Raw genomic sequence first — 20972 nt, forward strand, 5'->3', positions numbered from 1 at the left:
GTTTTTCATTAGAGCAGCTGAGAGGATACAAGATTGTCTGTGTACCTCATGCAGAAGAAATGTTTTTACCTTGAAGATCTGGCTTCTAAATTCAGAGGGGTCCGTCCCTCATCAGTTACAGCTGGTAGCAGACTTAGGCTCACAGGGGGCAGTGAAGGGTAAGCAGGTGGCTCCACAAGTGTGTTGCCCTGAAGTGCCGAGAACTTGGTTGTTAGGGAATCTCCCCAGGATCTGCCAATTTTCCTACCCAGTTTTGATGGAGCAAAACCTAGGGATTGAAGGAAACAACCTCACACAGTTCCTATGAAGGGTGTAGAAAACAGGGATCTTTTTAAAAAATATCTGCCCCCAAATAGCGATCCCAATAAACTGTACTCAAACCCTTAATGGTTAAAAGTGCAGTTTATTTCTCTTGACCTTTCAAGGGTTTTCTTTATCATAAGGTTGTGTTCTTATGTTTCTACCAAAACCCCTAGGTTGGGGGATGCTGGCCCTTTAATGGAAGAGCAGGGGCGGTGCTGGGACTCTTAAAGCCAGGGGCAGCAAGCCAGCACTGGCCGGGCTGCCATGGCTAAACTAAGCAGAAAGGACAGCAGTCAAGTGGTGGGTGTCACCAGCAAGGCAGCTGTGAGGTCCCCTTGCTGTGCACAGATGGAGGCTGGTGGCGTCTGTGTGGGAGTGCTTCTCCTCCGACTCCTAGCCTTGTCCCTCACTTCTGTCTATTTGAAGGACAGCTCCTTAGAGCTGGGACAGTGAGGTCAAAGGGTAGAGATTTAGGGCTGTCTGAGAGCCTAGGGTCCTGCTCCTCAAGACCCTGGGCCAGTACTTCTCTGACAACCTAGCTGGGGGAAGACCGTGGCTGTTTTAGGGTGCCATGCCATCCATCCTGAGGAGCAGCGTGTCTGTGGGTCTCTTCCCTCTCCCAGGTTTATCTTCCAAAAGCTGCAAGTGATCTCTCCCCAGAGGAAGCAGCCACAGAGGAAGTCTGCCAGCCTGCAAAGATGAAATATCTTGAAGGTATCACTAAGTGGGCCATGATATCTGGGTAAAAAGCCCAGTGATGTCAAGACTTGCTCTTCTGGTTCAGTGGACGGACATGGGGTTGGGTATCCAGCATCGCTGGGAGGGATTCCAAACCTTCCTACCTGAGAGCTACGTCATGCTGGATGACTGAGATCACTTTTTTGGGCCCCATTTTCCTTGCCTTCATAGTTGAAACTATCAACAACAAACTTGTATGATGGTTAGCGTTAAATGAACGTACACCTGGAATGTATCTGGTGCACAGTAGGGTTATATTGCAGTGAGTCACAGCAGCTGGAACTTGGTTAATTAAAGAGGCACAGAAAGGGCTGTTAGGTGGAGGAGAGCCAGTGGAGAGGCCTCTGTTGGTACCAAATTAGGTGATAGAAGAGGGAATGTAGCAAGTAAAGGTGTCTGGCACCTGCCAGGTTCCTTTTTCTCTGGGAGGACAAGTCGGGGCCCGTGGGGTCAGGAGGCTGACTGGAACGCTTAGAACAGGACGCGCTATTTGAAGGTGGTGCTGGAGATGGCGCATGAGCACAAGCACTTCTGAGAAGCAGCCTCTCTGGATAAGACTCCTCACACCTGAGCCCCCGTCTACTTCCTCCTCAGGACTCCACTCAAGCCAAGGCCCAGAAAAGTCCTGTAGCCCCTTGGCTCCTGAGGAGGAGCTGGTGTCTGCCTCCCAATTAGAGGAGGAGGAAGAAAATGAGAACGAGGAGGAGAATCTGGATCCTGATCTAGCTCTGGACGTGGAGGAGGAGGAGGAGGAAGAAGAAAACAGTCTTGGGGATCCAGCTGTCCTCACTGCTGTCCATAACGCCCAGGTACCATGGCGGGATGGTTGTCCGGAACTGCCTCAGTTCATGAACTATTACTAAACACCCCTCTCCTCCACCCCTTTCTAAGACAGGTTCTGGGTTAACACTTTCTATGTCAGGCCTGAACCTGACCAGGGACTCTCTTCTTCCTTCCCTCTTTCCTCCTGTCTCCCACTTAGTTTCTGATGCTGTCTTCACCTTAAAAACCAGGTCTAAGCAGGGCTGTATATCACCTATAGGAGCTGGCCCTGCTCTTAGTGCTGAAGGTCACCTTTGACCCTGGGTCCCTGGGTCTCAACAGTCCATTCCTGCTATTTATTCCCTTGGATTCCCACAGCGAATGGAGAGAGATAAGGATTCCCATGTAGAAATGAAGTGACTCAGACCCTCCTTCAAACTACTCCTGAGATACTAGTTTTGCTTCTCCTGAGATACCGGGCTTGCTTCCTCTCCGAGCAGGAGAAGGGTCCTGGCCCAGTTGACTTTAATTATGAGGGAGGACGAGGCTGCCACTATCCTGTGTATTGGAAATAGTTGGCCTTGCTGCCCCCACCCTCTATAAACACAGATGAATGTAGAAGACACCACAGGGGCTCATTCGAGTTGGGTTTTCTTCCCTCCCATTCCAGAAAGGTCTTCTCAGCTCCCCTGGAATCAAGGCCCCTGGCGTGTTGGGGATGTCACCTACCTCCTTGTACTTTCTGTGCCAGGTGAGTTGCTCCAGTCCGATCATGTGAGAAAGTGACTCGGTGCTGAGAAGGAGCATACCAAGTGTCCCTAAATTCATTATGTTCAGTCTGCTCTTGACCTTGCTTTGGGTAAGGTATGGGTATGGGACTTGAGAGATGCCCATCATGTGGAGAAGCTTGGTAAGTGACAAAGGTGGTACTGGGACAACTGACCATTCATATGAAAAAGGATAAACTAGATCCCCACGTCTTTTCATTTCAGCAGATGAGCAGTGCTGAGCTTAGGGCTAGAAAGAGCACCTGCCCTTCAATTAACTGCATAATGGGAACATGGCCTGGGGTGGAGGAATTGCAAGACATCCTGCAGGGAGAACAAGAAGGGAATTCAGCTCTGAGGAGGGCTTCAGATGACTCAGAAAAGAGACAGCTAAGCATTGTCCCAGTAGCCGAAGACCCAAAAGCCTGAGAGAAGCCTCAGAGAGGATAGGGAGAGGTGCTGACTCACCAAATAGTAGAAAAAGCACCTGCCCCCTCAATGCCAGGGACTGAAGAGCTGCTTCCCCAGGAGGTAACAAACTCTGTTGGAAACAAGGGCAGGATCCACAGTCTGGTGACTTCACATCCCCCCAGATGGCCAAATGTTTGGTGAGGTTCTTGAGGGAAAAGGCAGGTGAGAATGTAGAGGCAGGAAAGGCACTTATCAACAAGAGCAGCATTCTTTTGGTGGGTATGCCCTTCTCCCAGATGTCTTAATTCCTCTCTTAGACGCTGGACTACTTGTCACCCAGTCCTTTCCGGCCTACCCATGCCAGCACCAGCTCTCCAGCGCGGCACTTTGGCCCTCGACTGCTCTCACCAGACCCATCTCTCTTCTGCAGCTCACCGACCTTACAGTCCCCTAGGTTCAGGTACTGGTTCAGGGTGCCAGGTACCCCAGTGTCTGTGACCATCTGAGCTCTTCTTTGGAGGTCTTAGGAGGTAGTGGCTGAGGAGGGGTGGGGACCGCACTACCAGCTGCCACAGGAAAATACTTACAGAAACGTAATAAGTGGGAAGTAGAGTCCAACCCCTTCTCCCTCACAGATGAGGAAATGGAGGCCCAGGGAGACTAAAAGAACTTACTTGAGGATTAGCTGGCATGGCAGAACTGAGATTAGGACTCAGAACTCCTGACTATCAGGCTAAATGGCTTTCTACTGTGTCAAGATTTCCTGCAGCCATGTTGTAGAAAAGTGTATCTTGGAGGGGAATGTGAGCCCTGTTGAGCTGGGGTTGTGATGTTTCATGTGGCTGTCTTTTGGGAGGCACGTAAACAACAGGGTTCCCTTAGATGTCCAACTCAGGTTAGCAGAGGCTACCTGAGTGGAGGGGTGGGGAGCCGAGAGCTTCTCTCAGCCAGCCCAAGTTTCTTTCTGACTCTTCCCAGTCATCTGACGCAGCTCCACCCTCAGCACCAACGGATGTTGCAGCTGCAGCAGCAGAGTCGAACACCAAGGTAAAACCTTGAGGAGCAGGGTGGTGGGCAGCTCATTTGCATGCTGAGTATTTCCCCAAAGTCCCTGCACAATTTGGACTCTCGTAGAGCTGCCCACCTCTGTATGCTCTCCCATCCTTCCTAGACAGTTTCACACCCTGCTCACCACACCTTGGGATTTCACTGTGGCAGGGGTGGGTAGGTCTAAAGGGACATTCCTCCTGGCTTGAAGTCCCCCAGCCAAGAAGCCTTGGTCTCAGCAGCCAGACCCCTATGCTAACCTCATGACCCAAAAAGAGAAGGACTGGGTGATAAAAGTGCAGATGGTTCAGCTGCAGAGTGAGAACCCCAGCCTGGATGACTGTTACTACCAGGTGAGCCCCACATGCTCTTCCCATCCTCTGACCTTGGGGTCAAATGGGCCTGGTTTCCACAGGCCCTCTCAGATCCTCTCTTCTTCATCTCATAGGGGCCATGTCCATTCAGTTGGGAAAGATAACTACTCTAGGCGAGGGGCCATATTTCTAAAGTTGACATCCCAACCTCATTCACCCGTCTATTCTTCTACACTTCAACTGAATGGGGTTATTTACAATTCTCCAAACACACCCTGAGGTTTTTGTCTCCATCCTTTGCCAAGAATTTTCCCTATTCAGCTAAGAAATATGGACTTTTCCACCTTGATATACTTTTGTGCGTCTTTAAAAATGTCTTATTATAACCATTTATTTACTTTTCCTTTTTTATATCTAAAACACAGGGGTCTTATAAATAGTGGGATTTGATATGTTGAATTGAACAAATGCTGGTAGACATTTTGACTCTTCCTCCTGCTTCCTTACCTCCCTTTTATTTATGGGGCAAATATTTGTCTATGGGTTTTGGGGTTGTCTAAGCTGTGTTTCTCTTTCTCCCTAACTTCCATGAGTCCCCTACCAAGGTTCCCACCTTTATCTCCTTCCTATTTAATTTCTTCCTTTTCACCCCACTTCAAAAACTCGCCTCTTCCTGTCAGGATCACTGAAAGTGAAGTAGTTTTATACTCGTGCCTTTTTGACACTTCTCCTAATTGAAGGAACTTTATTGAAATCCTTGTTTGGCTCACAGTCAATGGCTTTTTTTAGCTTGGGATTTTACAGATTTCTTTAAGAAAATATTAGAGCTGCTGAGCAAATCCTCAGAAGAGCAAATCCTAGAAGCAAGTTGACAAATAGTGCTATCTCTGTTCTTCAAGCTGCTGATGGTCTTCATGCCATCAGATAACTCCGATTTTGGAAAGGACAGGTAGAATCACCAAATCAAAATAGGGAGGGGGAGGATATGTGGTGTGCAGTGTGTAACTTGGGAACAAGGAATGCAGCAAGGTTGCAGGTGCTGGGACAGATTTGCTTCCTGGTTCTCCACCTTTCCATCAGATCTGATAGTGGTACCTAGCTCTTCAAGTCCTTAGTATAGGGATCCCAGGACAGGTGGCATGAGGCCCAGGGTACTTAAGGTTCTTTAGAATGATTGCCATAAGGGCCTAATTTGCCAGGCTCGTTTCTGGAATGGATGCTATACAGTGTGTTAAGAGGTTGCACTTGAGAACTTTAATTCTAAGTTCAGAAGATGAGTATACATTTTTCCATTCCATGGACTCTCAGAAATATTATCAGAAACTAGAGAAGAGGCAGGCAGATGAAGAGCTACTTGGGCAAAGGAGCAAGGTTGAGTCCCTCAAGCTGGTAACGCCTTACATTCAGAAGGCAGAGGCTTACGAATCAGGTAGGACCTGGGCTGACCTGCTGGGTTGGGCCGGCCATCCGGGTGGACAGAGGATGGAAAGGGGAGGGAAATATGCCTGTCCTAACTCCTTTCATGCAGTGGTTCGAATTGAGGGTTCCCTGGGCCAGGTAGCTGTGTCGACGTGTTTTAGCCCTCGCCGAGCTATTGATGCTGTACCCCATGGAACTCAAGAGCCGGTAGGAGCAATATCTTCCCAGAACCTTTTTTCTCTTCCTTGTTTTGGGGAAAGGTCTGGAGCACTCTTGTGCTTCTGTTCAGATTGTGACCTAAGAGTGAGGAAGAACTGTGATCAGACTTTGTGTTAGCCTTTCCAGCTCAATTTCTAGCTTGCCCAAGGCCTGGGCTGCTGCTATGGAGGTGTGGCTGATGGCTGGGGACTCTTTCTCCTAGGAGATAGGAGCTACAAGCAGTCAGAGGCTTCGGGTGTTGTACTGGATTGAGAAGGTGAGATCAGCTCCTTAGGGATGAGTTCCTAACTTACCCTTGAAAATGGGATATTGCTCAAATTGACCTTTGCTTCTTTTCTCGCCCTCAAATTCCTAGATGTTCCTTCAGTTACTAGAGATAGAGGAGGGCCAGAAGGATGGGCCTTCACGGCCCTGCTACTCTGAGCAGCAGAGAAACCAGGTTGAGAAGCTCTTCCAGTCCTTAAACACCCCGGAGCAGAATCATCTGGAGTAAGCAGGGGAGGGTCACACCCCGGCCCAATAAGGGAAGGATCAGCAAAGACATTGGCTTTGCTTCAGCCCCTCTTTTCTGGCATGTAGCCCTCTCCTCTATGCAGAGCCCTGAAAATGCTCTATCTCACTTGCAGTGAGGCAGCAGATGGCTTCCTGCAGGTGCTCTCCGTGAGGAAGGGGAAAGCCCTAGTGGCCCGGCTACTCCCCTTCCTGCCCCAGGATCGGGCGGTTAGCCTTCTTTTGGCTATCACCCACCATCTACCCCTCCTGGTCAGGAGGGATGCAGCTGATCAGGTACTGGGGCATTAAGTGGAGAAGAGGATGGTTTCATGGATGGGTTAGGCATCTTTCTTCCTCCTCCAGTCCCTACTCCCAGAGATGTCAGAGAAGGTATTGGGCAGTGAAGTTGATGCTGCCATCCTCAGGTGAAGGAGTGACAGAATAAACTACTCTAGGAACAGCTGATCATCTCAGGGTGCAATGATCAAAAGAAAACCCACCGGCCTTGGTTGCACAGGTGTGAGTGTGCTGTGGAGGGTGAGAAAATAAGGACTCCCTGGGAAGTGTGGAGCTCCATATGTACTTTTCTTAGGGAAGGCACTTTAGAACAAGTAGGTATTGAATGACCAGTGTTAGGGATAGAGAGACATGAGTGGTGATAGGTCTGGTAAATAACCAGGGAGGTGCCAAAGGCAGGTCGGCAAGAAAAGGGATTGGAGGCAAGGTGGGAGGAGATGGAGTCAGAGAAGCATTCACTGACCTTCTTGCAGGCCCTACAGATGTTATTCCAACCTCTGAGCAAATATATCAATCACTTGACCTTCCATGAACTCCTGCAAGGACTTCAGGGACTAATGCTGCTTCCACCTGGCTCCTCAGAGCGGCTAGTCACTGCGGTGCTTCAGAATCAGGTAACATATCCGGGAAGTTTTTCTCTTTCCAGAGAAGGCCTCCAGGGGTATCACTGGCAAGGAATAAATGAGGGAATGTCTTTATCTCTCTGCAATCTTCTCATGTCTCCAGTTTATCCTCTGCTGTGCTTCTCAACTTCTAGTGAGCATTAGGATAACCTGGAGAGCTTATTGAATACCAGTTCCTTGGGTCCATCCCGAGAATTTCATTTAGTAGACCTGGGTGGGGCCCAGACACCTGCTTCCGAACAAGCTCCCTAATGATGGTGCTGGTGTAGACCTCTAGAGTAGAGGTTGCCAAACATTTCGATTTTCTTTTTTAAATCCCTTTTGGTAAAAAAAAAAAATTCTGAACCATATCACCCATGTGTGTTTATAAGTCATATACATGTAACACTATATTAATATTAGATATATAACAAATATAAGATATAAAGTTTTGAAAGATGAGACTCTAGATGTAGAAGTTCTGACAACTTCTAATATGCCAGTGGATTATCGTATGAACCCCTCTCCGAAGATCTTTGCCTAAAGCAGTGCTTCTTAAAGGGGGCGGGGGTTCCACAGACTACTTGTGTCAGATTCCTGGGTCCATTCCTGATCTACAGACTGACTCCTGGGGGCAGAACTCACGAGTTTGCATTTAATCAGCTTCCCAGAAGAATCTTTTGGAAATTCAAAGCAGTGATTCCCTTGGAAAGGTCTGAAAGTTCTTTGGCCAGCTAATGTAAAACCTGACAATTTTATGGGTGTTGGACTCCATTTGTACATGTGAACTTGCCCTTTGAGTTGGGAAGACAGAGGCAGGGAAGCACTGAATGCCTAGGGTGAACTCAGTTTACCGGACACTTTATTACTTGCAGTTTGGAATATCTTTGCTCTATGCTCTGCTGAGTCATGGGGAGAAGTTGGTGTGCCTGGATTCTTCCCTAGAGGAATCCAACAGTGACCATACAGTTTGGTAAGATCGTAAAGACCTGTAAATATTATTTCAGTATCCCTGGGATGTGTAGGCTAAGCCAGATATTTCCTGAGTGGTGTATTCAAGCATTGGAGAGGAGTTGGGTCAAAGGGAAAAGTAGCAGAGTTGTAGTTGTTCTGTTCTGCCTTTTTTTTCCTATAGTCCCCTAGAGAGTTCCTTTCCCATGGGAGGCAGTATAACATAGTAATTAAGGGGACAAGCTTTAGAGTCAAACAGCTCTAGGTCTGAATTCTGCCTCTGTCACTTATTAGCACTGTAACTTTCAGGCATGTTACTTCCCTTCTGTCAACCTGTTTCCTCATTTATAAACTAGGGACCTAGGGATGATGGTACTAACCACTTATAGAATTATTAAGATTAAATAAGAAATAAGATGTATAAAGCATGAAGCATTGCCCTGGCATATGTCAAATGTCAAACGTTCTCTCTCAATTGCTACATGCATAGAGGGTGATAGTGGTGGTAGAGGATAATAAGGATCTTGGCCTTGAATCTAAATACAAATACTCTATTTCTTCCTCTCTGCCCTCCAGGACAGACATAGTGATTCTAATTGCCTGGGAAATAGCTCAGATGCCTGCAACCTCTCTGGCAGAACCCCTTGCCTTCCCCAGCAACCTTCTTCCCCTGTTCTGTCGCCATGTAGACAAACAGTTGGTACAGCAGCTGGAGGCTACAATGCAGTAAGTGATGGCAGAAATAAGGTCATAGCCCCGCTCCTTTTTCAAGCCCAGTCTAGTTTCTGTCCCATCTCTACTTCTTTAAACCAAGAGTATGGAGGATAACTTGCTTTTAGAAGTAGCCCTAGACTTTTTGGCATTTACTGAGTAACCAGTCTGCTCCAAGTTAGGGCCCTGTGGCCTGTTTCTTCAGCCAAATGTTTTAATCCCAGGTGCTTTGGTCCTTTATCATGCTAAGCTATTTGAGGGCAAATAATTAATTTGAGAGGCTGAAGTGTTCAATCAAGAAATATTTGAGGGACAACTGTTCCAAAATATAAGCATGAAAAATATGGAGGTCACCTCTGTCCTCAGAATTTACCATCTGCTGGAAAGAGTCAGATATTAATCAAATCACACCGATACTTTAGAAAATGAGATTGATTGTAGTTAACATCTGTTCTCTTTGTAGGCTTGCCTGGATCTACTGATCCCGTTGTTCTGGAATATATACATGTCGGAAAAGTTTAATCATCAGACACTAGCTGTGCGGGCAATGTCTATAGGGATCCAAGAGTCTGAAGACATTTCTTATCCCTTGATATATTGGAGGACACTGCCCCAAACATTTTCTTGTGCTTCTTGAAGAACCTGAATAATATGCCTAAAAAAACATGGCGTAGTAAAATATGATTAAAGAGATAAGACAATGATTGTTGAAACTTGTTTGTAAGTTAGGAGGTATAATGAAAGCCATTTTCTTACGTGTGAATGCTCTAAGAATGTTCTTAAAATAAGGGACAGGACCTTGTTATATCTAACAAAAATATGTTGGAAATTGCTTCAATGTTGCCATTTTAAAAAGTTTTTCTGACTATAAGAAGAATCAACTTGGAATTTTCTAAGAGGGAAGCAGAAACTTGACAGTAGGTAATTGTTGACATAGGTTAAGGGAAGTTCCTTTTCTTAAGAATTACATGTTATAGCTTGTCTGCATAATAATGAATGAGCTAAGAGGGTTGGATATAAATATCTCTCATGGGATATGAAATGTTTGATTTAAATTGACAAACAAGGTTATGCATTCATCAGCAAACACTGGAGTGCTTTTTACCAATTAGGCACCATTTTAGGTGGTATGGTAACAGTGGTGAGCAAGGAAAAGTCCCCCCTCTTCTGAAGCTTACATTCTGCTTTGACAGGGACTGACACAAAACACCAAGTAGTGATAAACACCATGGTGAAAACAAAACTGCGTGATGAGTGACTGGAATGGAATGGTCCAGGAAGGCCTGTCAATGGAGGTTACATTTAAGCTGAAATGAAAAGTATTTCATGTAGAGACACTAGTGAGCACAAAGCCCCCAAAAGTGAGAATGAATGTTGTGTGTTTCAAGAAAAGAAAATGTGGCTGAAGTACACAAAGATAAGTGGGGAGGGTGATAAGGTTGGAGAGAGGTAGGAAAGGTATAGATTTGTAAGCCATTATTTTTAAAAATCTGATGGGAAGTGAGAATTTTAAACAGGAAAGTAATATGACATTTCGTTTTTAGAAGATCACTCTGACTGCTGAATTGTTAGGGAAACAAGATGGCAGAGAAAAATGTTCAGAGGTTTTTTTTCCAACAGCTCAGGCAAGAATTGAAGAGTGATGACAGAAAGTAGAGAAGAGATTTGGAATAAGTCTTGGAAGTAAGAGTTGACAGACACTGTTGAGGGGCTGGATAAGGGTGGTGGTTAAGAATCAAGGCTGACTCCCAGGTAGAGTTGAATGGTGGGCGTCCCAAACTGAAGTGGGAAAAATGGGTTTGTTGGGGGTTAAAAATCAAATTTAGACACTTTAATTTGAGTCCTATTAGAAATCCAAGTAGACATATCAAGTAGGTAGTTAAACAACAGTCTGGAGTTGAAGGAAATGGTCAGGGATAAAGACACAAACGTGGAAGTTATAAGCATATGTATAGATGATACTTAAAGGTGGGAGAGATTATGTAGGAAGAAAAGCAGACTGAGGAGGAGTTATCAGTGAAATAGGTAGAAAACTAGGAAGTGATGTTACCAAGATAGAAAGTTCGTTAAGAAAGGAGTGAGGAATGATAGAGGTGATGGCTGGTTGTGGTAATATGGAGATCATCGACCTTGAACAGTTTTGGTGGAGAGGTCAGCCTGATTAGAGGGGTTGAGGTGAGGAAGGAGAGAGTTTGTCTGACTACAAGAAGAATCAACTTGGAATTTTCTAAAAGGGAAGCAGAAATTTGACAGTAGGTAGTTGTTGGTGTAGATTAAGGGAAGTTACTTTTCTTAAGAATGACATATTATATATAGCTTGTCTGCCTGGTAACGAAAGTACCTCCAATAAAGGGGGAGAAAACAATGCAGGAGAAAAATAATTTTCCAGACACAAAGCTCTAGAACAAGAGGATGGGAGTCAAAGCACAAACAAAGGAGCGGACCTTTGGTAGCCTTGTGACCCTATCTGATTGTGGAAAATGTGTTGATAAGAAAGGTACTGCCGTCTATTAGGGTTCTTTCCAAAATGCCTACTCCACACCTCTTCTTCTCACCCCCTCTGCTTCTCTTCCTCTCTCTCCTGACGATCTCTGATCATACTTCCTTGAGAAAATAGTAATGAAAAGGAACTGCATCACCTTCACTCCTTACCCTGTTTCCCTGCCCATTGCAGTGGGTATTGTTTAACTTCAGCACTCAGGTCAACTCCCTCATGATGGATTGGTCCACACTACAGAGAATATTGCACCACCCCAGGGCCTGCAAACAAACAAAAATAATAGCGCACTAAGAGACAGGAACCTGGTTCCAATAGCTAGGTGGCAGCTACATTAAGGCGGCAAAGGGTAATGCCACAGAGTGAGCACACCTGCTACAGCCTGCGTTAGGCTGCTAAATTAGGCCCTCAACTGTTTCAGAGTAAACAGTGGTCTTGAGGCAAAGACAGATGTGGCTTTGCTGTATTGGTTAGTTGGTACCGGCCTCTACAGGCAGGGAATGTAACCGCTGCGGGATCACGAGGCAGCGAGCGGATTGGCTACACTGCGCATGCCCAGGACGCCGTGGGGCGCAGGTGACCGGAAGAAGCGGCCGGACCAAAGATGGCTGCGGTGAAGTCGTCCGGAAGTTCCGCCGCCGGTGGTACCTGCAGCCCTAAAGCCATGGAGCGGGTTCTGCCTATGTTGTTGGTGCCGGTCCCCGCCGAGGCGACGGGGCGGATGGGACCCCGGGCGCAGATGCACAGAGAGCAAGAGGTTCTGGGGAGCCTGACAGCTGCGGGCAGCCTTCAAGTGCTTTCCTTGGCTCCCGGCGGCCGGGGCGGGGGTGGCTGCTGCCTCGATGGCCCCTTTCGGCAGTAAGTGCTGCAGGAGGGCTGGGCAGTGTAGGGGGTGCCCAGAGCTCTAGCTCGGCCGGCCCCCATGCCGCACTCCTGGCATGGAGGTAGCGGGAGAGGAATGACAGCCGCGGGAAACGCCCCAGAAGCGAGCCCGGTTTCCTCTTGGAACTTTTTCCTCGCTCTGGTGCATCCCTGTGCCCTCGCTTCCCGGTTTCGGTGGGCGGAGACGGCATCCCGCTTCTCTTCTAGCGTCAGCGAACCTGGAATGGGCCCCCACTTAGGCGCTGATTGCTTTTATTCATTCAACACAAGCCGTGCACCTTTCCCAGCTGGTATCCATTAGATTGGATCCATTAGATCTAATGGATACCAGCTGGGGAATCATCTCTAATTGGAGTCATCTTGATAACCTTTTTCTCGCCCCTGAAACAAAGAGGGATTTCCTTCACGTATGGGCTTCCCCCACTTTCTTCAAGGACAGAGCCTATGAGTTAGTACACTCGTTCTCTCAAATATTTCTTACGCACGTACTGTTACCAAGGAGCAGTGCCTGAAAAGTTGAATAAGACAATTCTTTTATGTGAGGTTTGCATGATTTGGGAATTAAGAAAAAAACATAATTACAATCATGTATTACTTTCCACTTCAGTAACTCTCGGTTCAGGACTTCAGTTAGATAGTGCCATCTGAGTCTTTGGGCTCTTTTTATAACAAAATATTTTGGAAACGATCTCCTCTTAAAGACTTTGAGTAGCCAAGAGATGTCTTACCTTGGAATCTCCAGGTCCTATAACTGCGTGACAGTAGAGATTCGTTTGTTAAATCAGTGAGTGCTTTAACCTGTTCTGTGTCTTCTTTATTCCCCATCTCTAGTTGCTAGGAAGGGGCATCTCTTCCTGAGGGGAAGTAAATTTATTCAACAGTATTAAGTACTGTTGAACAGCCTCGTAAAGACAGGCATGATGCAGAGAGAAAAGAAGCAGAACTCTTGAGGTGTTTGAGAACTTAACAGAAAAGACATTCACGTGTGAATTAATGGGGGTATTCATAAGTTACTGCGTGAAATTCGAGGGGGGGGCATGGATCAAGAAGAGCTTTTTTATTTGAATTGCATTGAATTTTAATTCAATTAAAATAATTCAAGGGTAAAAATAAGGACGTTTATACTATTCAGGATTTACTTCCTATTTTTCTCAAAGTGTTTATAGTCCGTTTTATATTGTTGAAATCACTGTACGTCCTTTATTTTCATTGAAAATCTCCTGTCTTTCCACATGGAAATAACAGTCCATGTGCTAATGATGTTAATGGTGTCACAGTATTCTGCCTTTTAAATATATCTCAATTTGTTGAACATTTTCCATGTTCAACACTTAGATTGTTTTCCAGATTTCAGTGTAAACAGTCAGGAATTGGGCATTAATTAAAGCTCAATCTAGATATAGGATAGTGTGGGGACAGGGTCCCAGAGAGCAGTTTCCAGGCTCTCGGCCTCACGTGGAAAGGTGCTGGCTCAGGTAGTAGATGGCTGTCAGCTGTGACTAGTTGGCCATCAGCTGTTACCGGTTAGCCATTAGCCACTGATATAACTGCTGTGGCTAAGCTAGCAAGCGTGGATTGTGAATTGTGGATTGCAGAGAGGCGGATTGCAGTTAGCAAGTGAGGTTGGTTGGCAGAGAGGTGGTGGGTGGGTTGCAGATCGTGTGGCTCCTGCTTCCTGTGTTTCCAACCTAGCCTCCAGCGAGAATATAGTGGTATGACTCCCCTACCTGTGGCTCTGTGGATGTTCCTTTTTGACCTCACCATGTCCTGCATTCTTATATGGGGAGTGGGACCAGAGACTCTGCATGACACCCCACATGACAGTCATTGAAAGCATTTAAGTTAGCAAAACCTATTTTGGTAATTGTGAGCCCCACCTCATACCTCATATAAATAATATGCATATTTGTTTGTTGAAACTTATCCTTGATCATAACAGTTCCTTTAAACATACGGTGGGGACAGAGCCCCAAAAAGCAGTTTCCAGGCTCTCGGCCTCACATAGAAAGGTGCTGGCTCAGGTAGTAAATGGCCATGAACTGTGATTGGATGGCCATCAGCTGTGGCTAGTTGGCCGTCAGCTGTAACCAGTGAGCCATTGGCCACTAATATAACTGCTGTGGCTACACTAGCAGAAAAGGGGGAGCTAGCAAGAAGATGGTGGCTAAGTCTGCAAGCGGCACAGTGAGGGTTGAGAATTGTGTTGCTCCTGGTTCCTGTGTCTCCAACCCAGCTGCCAGTGAGAGTATAGTGGTATAACTCCCCTACCTATGGCTCCTTGGGTGTTCCTTTTTGGCCTCACCATGTCCTGCGTTCTTATGTGGGGAGCGGGACCAGAGACCCCGCATGACACCCTGCATGACACATACCATCAGTCAGGATTTAGGATAAAGGAGTAAAAGCAGCCGTCATTTCTTGTTCCATGTCCCCTTTTCACCATCCACTTCTATATTCTTGTGTTGGTCTGAAGGGAGCTGAAGGGGAAGAAGTAGGAAGTGAGACAGGGCAGAGGAGGGAAGTCCTAGAGCAGTTTACACTCTCTTAAGTTGGATTAGAATTAATGCTACCAGGTGAACTAAAGAACTGTTCTCTACTTATTCTGCCCTTCTAACCTCACCATTGTGGATAAGTATTGTGGATATAGAATATAATAAACAATCTAAACTTTTTCCTTAGCTTTGTGTGGGAGGATTCTCATAACAGAGGCACACCAACGGACAAGCCCAGACTGCTCGCTCTTAGTGAAAATTATGAACTGCTCATCTATGAATTTGATTTGAAAGATGGAAGATGTGATGGAACCATTTTGTATAGCTATAGTGAGGAGACATTGCAAAAGCTCATTGAAGATCAAAATATCAGTAAGTATTTACTGGTGGTCTTTCAGCATGTTTAAATCTGTGACATTACTATGTAATTTTATATATTTTAGGAAAAATTTTTGTAGAGATGAGCTCAGGTTGGGAGATCTGCCTTGTCCAATACTAGTGTGGGGACAGAGTCCCAGAAAGCAGTTTCACGTGGAAAGGTGCTGGCTTGGGTAATAGATGGCCCTCAGCTGTGACTAGTTGGCCATCAGCTGTAACCAGTTAGCCATTAGCCACTGATATAACTTCCGTGGCTGAGTTAGCAAGCGGATTGCAGTTAGCAAGGGGTTGTTGGTTGGCAGAGAAGCGCAGATTGTGGCTAGCAAGTGGGGTTGGTTGGTTGGCAGAGAAGCGGATGGCAGGTTGCAGATCGTGTGGCACCTGCTTCCTGTGTCTCCAACCCAGTGAGACTGGAGTGGTATAACTCCCCTATCTATGGCTCCGTGGGTATTCCTTTTTGGCCTCACCATATCCTGCGTTCTTGTGCGGGAAGCAGGACCAGAGACCCTGCATGACACTAGCCAGTAGCCACATGGGATTATTGAGCACTTGAAATGTGGTTAATATGAATTAAGATGTCCTTTAAGTGTCCAATACATACCAGATTTTGAAGACTTAGTATCACAAAAGTAAAACAGCTCATTAATAGGTTTTTGTATTAATTAAATGTTGAAATGATATTTTGGATGTAAGTTACCTTACATTTGGATGTAAGTTATCTTACATATGTATTAAAATTAGTTTCACCCGTTTCTTTTTTTAATGCAGCTACTACTAAAAAATTTAAAATTATATGTGTGGTTTGCATTTGTGGCTGATATTGTATTTCTATTGGATAGTGCTGATCTAGACTGGTTACGGAGCTACAGAGCTACGTATTTATTATGTCCCCTCTTGAGGACTGCAGGGAGCAGAAATCAAAGCACTCGGGCTTCTATTTCTAAGGCAGTAGCATACTTGCTGCCCTTGATTTTAAGGTTCCTTCTTTTTCATGTTTTGAAATAGTCTGTGATTGTTCTTATGGGGTACCATGTGTAAGTAGGCTTTTTTGAATCATCTTCTGGTGTGCTATCACGTTGTCCATAAACAGAAGAAACAGAGACATTGTAGATTATCTTTTTTCATCCCTTTAACCACCTTCCAATGACTATTTGCTTAGGTGGGTATGAATAATAACTGCCTACAGTTGGACTGAGCTAAGTGCTATTTGCTTTTTGTTTTACCTGTTTGTGTTATGTTTACAAAATTAAATTTACCCATTGTAAAATCATGACCAATGAGTTGGAAATAATGTTCTTTTGTTTCACAGGTATTTCCTTATTATCTTTGCGAATTCTGTCATTTCATGATAACACATCATTATTGTTCATCAACAAATGTATCGTCCTACGCATTATATTTCCTGAAAGAGATGCTGAGATTAGAGTACTTAACTGTTTCACGTTACCCTTGCCTGCGCAGACAGTGGACAGGATTATTGACACGCAGCTCTGCAGAGGAATTCTTTTTGTTTTGAGCAGTTTAGGCTGGATCTGTATCCTTGACGGTAAAGATGTTGATATACAGGGGAGGAGACTACCTAGAAAGATGAACCTTTTAGGCTTTTAGTTTTAGGGAACTGGGGTATAGGTAAGTGGTTAGTTTTTTAGTAAAACTTTTCAGGGAAAAAGATCTTCATGAACTTAAAATACTTAACTATATTACTTTATATTCCATTCAACTATTTTCCAGTGTATACATATGTTTTTTTTTTTTTTTTTAAAGATTTTATTGGGGAACAGGACTTTATTGGGGAACAGTGTGTACTTCCAGGACTTTTTTTTTCCAAGTCAAGTTGTTGGCCTTTCAGTCTTAGTTGCAGGGGCACAGCCCACCATCCCTTGCGGGAGTCAAACCGGCAACCTTGTGGTTGAGAGGACGCGCTCCAACCAACTGAGCCATCCGGGAGCTCAGCGGCAGCTCAGCTCAAGGTGCTGTGTTCAATCTTAGTTGCAGGGGGCGGAGCCCAACATCCCTTGTGGGACTTGAGAAGTTGAACCGGCAACCTTGTGGTTGAGAGCCCATTGGCCCATGTGGGAATCGAACCGGCAGCCTTCGGAGTTAGGAGCATGGAGCTCTAACCGCCTGAGCCACCGGGCCGGCCCCACATATGTTTTTTACTGGTCATAATTATCCAACTTAGTTGTGTCCTTTTTAAATTGTATATGCTTTGCATTACCCATTTATTCAGGTATGCTTATTAAATATCTACTAAGTGCTTGTTCCAGGAAGGATTTAGATGACTGCTTATGAAATGATACTTATATTTTCATGTATGAATATAATCCACCTCTTACTGCTAATGATTCAATCATATTAGTAAATCATATGGTTTGCTTAACCACTTTTAATTTATTTTTGGAAAATATTCTGGGTTTTTTTGTCTGTAGCAGATCCATAGGTCATCAGCAAAATTATTTCAAAGGCTTGAAAAATGACCTGTTATCTGATTTTGCAGCTTTCATTTCTAAATTAAGGAACACTTTTTCTATTTTAGATATATCAGCCTATGTTAAAACTTCTTTTGTAAAATGTTATAAATTATTGGATTAACTTCATTTTTTGTTGCCAGGTTGTAGAACTGTGTTGTCCAACATAGCACTAGGCATATGTAGCTTTTGAACACTTGAAATTGGCTAGCATGACTGGGGAACTAAATTCTTAATTTTATTTAATTATTTCAGACTTAAAAGGTGATGCTTAATTCAGCTATTGGAGAACTTTTAAGTATGTTTGGAACAACTTTGGTTGTTCCAAGTTCTCGAATATAAATTTTATGAAATCTAAATACAGATAATTTATTTTCAGTGAAAATTTAGTGTCCAAATTAAGATATGCTATAGGTATAAAATACCAGATTTTGCACACTTTATGAAAAAAAGATGGAAATTATCTGTTTTTTTATATTGATTACATATTGAGATGATATTTTGAATACAGTAAGTAAAATAAGATTAGGTTTACTGGTTTCTTTTTACTTTTTAAATAAGGCTACTAGAAAATTTATAATGACAAATGTGGCTCACGTTATATTTCTCTTGGACAGCACTGTTGTAGAACAGTAGTGGAGAATATTACCAGTGTCTCAGGGACTGGCACAGAGCGGTATTCAGCAAGTTGAATGAACTCTATCAGGTTGTTTATTGGGCCACCAACTTCATACTCATCTGGTTACTGTGATGGGGCAACCTCAGTGTCCTGTTACTATACCTACAAGGTGGAGCAATGAAGTCCATAGCTATCCTGTGGTTTAAATGGTTAGGCATTCTTAAAACTGGCATTTTCTTTAACTCTAACTCAAAGACATTTTTGACATTGTGGAGGGTACACAGGTAGCTCATGTGGATTTAGCACTTCACCAAGAAGATATGTGTAATGAACAGCAACAGGAGCCAGCCAAGATGTCTTCCTTTACTTCACTGAAAGTGTCTCAAGACCTAGATGTTGTAGTGATTGTCAGCTCCTCCAACTCTGCAATTGCTCTTAACTTAAATCTGTATTTCAGGTATGTAGATTACCGCAGTCTCTAATTTGAGGTAAATAATTGGAGCCATAAGAGCATAAAAATGTACTTGTTAGGTTTCTTTTTACCCCTTTCTTCCGCCTCTCCCCCCACACTCTGGTTCAAGCTGTTGTTTCTCAGTCTAGTTGTGTAGGACACAGCTCCCTGGCCCGTGCTGGTATTAGGAGCCATGCGCTCCCCGCCACCCTGACTGAGGCAGTTGGTCGCTAGGAGCAGGGCGCTCCAACCACCTGAGCCACCGGGCGGGCCCTAGGTTTTTGTTTTTTTTTAATACTAGTTTTCTTCCTCTGTTCAGCTAGATCATGTTCTAGCTACTACATAGTGAGGTTGTTAATGTATAATGTATGCAAATGACCACCGGCTGCCTTTTTATTTCTGGATGTATATCAAAATTTTGATTTTGATATGTTGTATATAGCTCACGTCATCATATAAGGAAAAATGTAATCAATCACAATTTTAAAATCCCTTGGCTATTATACATTATCTATTCACCTCTTGCCCCACATTAGAATAGAAGAGAAATGGCATTTACCCTGTGTTAGAATTCTTATGTGGCTCAGGGTCCTGGCTTCCTTGGAGATTACTTATCTCTTAAACGAGTTTGACAAGATATGCTAACTTTCTCCAGCTCAGGATTTCCCCAGGTGTTTCCCTTGGAGAGCCCACACTTTTGGCTATCTAAATATGTTAGTAAAAATTGAGTGCTTATTTGTGTTGCTTTTTGATTTAGATAGTATTCTAGTTGCTTCTGATTTTATAATGTTTGTGGAGTGTGTATGTGTTTACATGCATGCGGATGGTATGTGTGCGTACACACACACACACACACACACACACACACACACAAGCTTATACATTGGAAGTTGCTTATCTAAAAGTAGGCTGGTCCACATTTAGGACTTTCACTATGTAGGGACATTCAAAACCATTAGGATTTTTGGTCCTAACTTAATATGAATGAGATAAACAAATCTTTGTATTTGGAATGCACTTTGGGTAATTGGAATGCACTTTGATGGGTTTTATTCCTTATTATTTGGATCACAAAAAAAGGATAAATTCATCTTCACGTACCTACCAGAACTTCTCGCTACTATCATATTTTTTCATTTTTTTCTTGTTTTAAATGTTTGAGCAGGGATGATTAGCACATTCTCAGATTGTATGCTTATTTATCAGTAGGCCATTTTTACTGACTAAAACATATGTTGTGTGTCTAATTACCTCCGAATCTTCAGTAAAAATCATTGGAAAACAATTTGACAGGCGAGGAGGGAGGAAAGCCTACTAAGCTACTCTGAGCCTTGAATGTAGGTTTTTAGTCCTTTGAATGTTTTGGCAACACTCCAAGAGAACTCTGAAGAGGGCACCAGGCACATTCCTTTGAAAAATTTCATTGAACTCGGCTGCTATAACATCAGCCGAAGAAGAACTACTGTTCTGTTCCCTGCAGTAAATTTAGAGATCTGTCCTGTCCAGCTAAATGAGTGAGCTCTGTTTATTAATTATTTACATAAATGCTCTTTAATTAGTATAATTTCTCTGGAGTTTTATTTGATAAATGTGCTCTGCAATCTAAAAGTGTTTCTGTCTTCCCTGCCTCCTGGCTCTAGCTCTTCTTTCCCCTAATACAGAATGCCAGTCCTTTTCATTTTCTCAAGTCCTGTTCGTCCTTTGAGATCCACCTCTGTCATGAAGGCTTTCCTTACTAGAACCCCTTCCTCTTGTAATTTTATATTCATTGTATAATTTTTCTCCTCTTTCAACTTCTATAGCACTTCTGCTTTGAACTGCCATTTAGCACTTAATTGTATAGTCTTGTATTATTTCCCTATTTTTCTCATGTTTCACATAGAGCTTGTAAGCTCCTTGAAAACCCTGGTTTATTCTCTCAGTTCACTGTCAGTGACTTTTTCTTCCAATTTACCTTGGCTGTCCATTCTCATAGTGATGCCTTAGGCTTTGTCATTATTTGAAACTGCTCCTCACCCAAATCACTATTCTACACATCTCACTCTCTGACTACAACTTCCCAAACTTTCCAGCTCACTTACTCAAGTACTCCCACTTCACCAGTCATCTGACCTCATTGGAATTCCCAGTCTTTTGACCTTTCACTCTTCAGGCC

The 20972-nt window shown here is 44.1% G+C and overlaps 2 protein-coding genes across 3 annotated transcripts in view; both read left to right on the forward strand.

Annotated features, from left to right (window-relative positions):
- Positions 1–1556: 1556 nt before the first annotated feature.
- On the forward strand, positions 1557–9737 carry PATL2 (PAT1 homolog 2). The gene is made up of 14 exons (XM_033107625.1): positions 1557–1850; positions 2474–2554; positions 3299–3441; positions 3960–4028; positions 4240–4381; positions 5651–5771; positions 5871–5968; positions 6183–6236; positions 6336–6469; positions 6607–6766; positions 7243–7383; positions 8247–8344; positions 8899–9048; positions 9497–9737. The coding sequence occupies exons 1-14, from the start codon at positions 1557–1559 to the stop codon at positions 9513–9515; spliced, it is 1704 nt and encodes a 567-aa protein (XP_032963516.1). The 3' UTR covers positions 9516–9737.
- Positions 9738–12134: 2397 nt separating this feature from the next.
- Positions 12135–20972, forward strand: part of SPG11 (SPG11 vesicle trafficking associated, spatacsin) — a 75210-nt gene continuing 66372 nt past the window's right edge. For both annotated transcript variants that reach the window (XR_004423231.1, XM_033108529.1), the window contains exons 1-4: positions 12135–12388; positions 15089–15273; positions 16589–16813; positions 18622–18823. Coding sequence is in view for 1 of the 2 variants with exons in the window: in XM_033108529.1 (XP_032964420.1) it covers positions 12135–12388; positions 15089–15273; positions 16589–16813; positions 18622–18823 (866 nt within the window). In the remaining variant the exon portion in view is untranslated. The remainder of the gene's footprint in view (positions 12389–15088; positions 15274–16588; positions 16814–18621; positions 18824–20972) is intronic.

The sequence above is a fragment of the Rhinolophus ferrumequinum genome, chromosome 6 (genome assembly GCF_004115265.2).
Source record: "Rhinolophus ferrumequinum isolate MPI-CBG mRhiFer1 chromosome 6, mRhiFer1_v1.p, whole genome shotgun sequence".
Lineage (NCBI taxonomy): Eukaryota > Metazoa > Chordata > Mammalia > Chiroptera > Rhinolophidae > Rhinolophus > Rhinolophus ferrumequinum.

What these genes read in the sequence shown, in the direction of transcription:
- PATL2 (XM_033107625.1), top strand. Translation starts at nt 1,557, where the DNA reads ATGAGCACAAGCACTTCTGAGAAGCAGCCTCTCTGGATAAGACTCCTC. An exon ending in TGGATGACTGTTACTACCAG is followed by an intron (nt 4,382 to 5,650) that starts GTGAGCCCCACA and finishes ATGGACTCTCAG; the next exon opens with AAATATTATCAGAAACTAGA. An exon ending in TGTTGTACTGGATTGAGAAG is followed by an intron (nt 6,237 to 6,335) that starts GTGAGATCAGCT and finishes TCAAATTCCTAG; the next exon opens with ATGTTCCTTCAGTTACTAGA.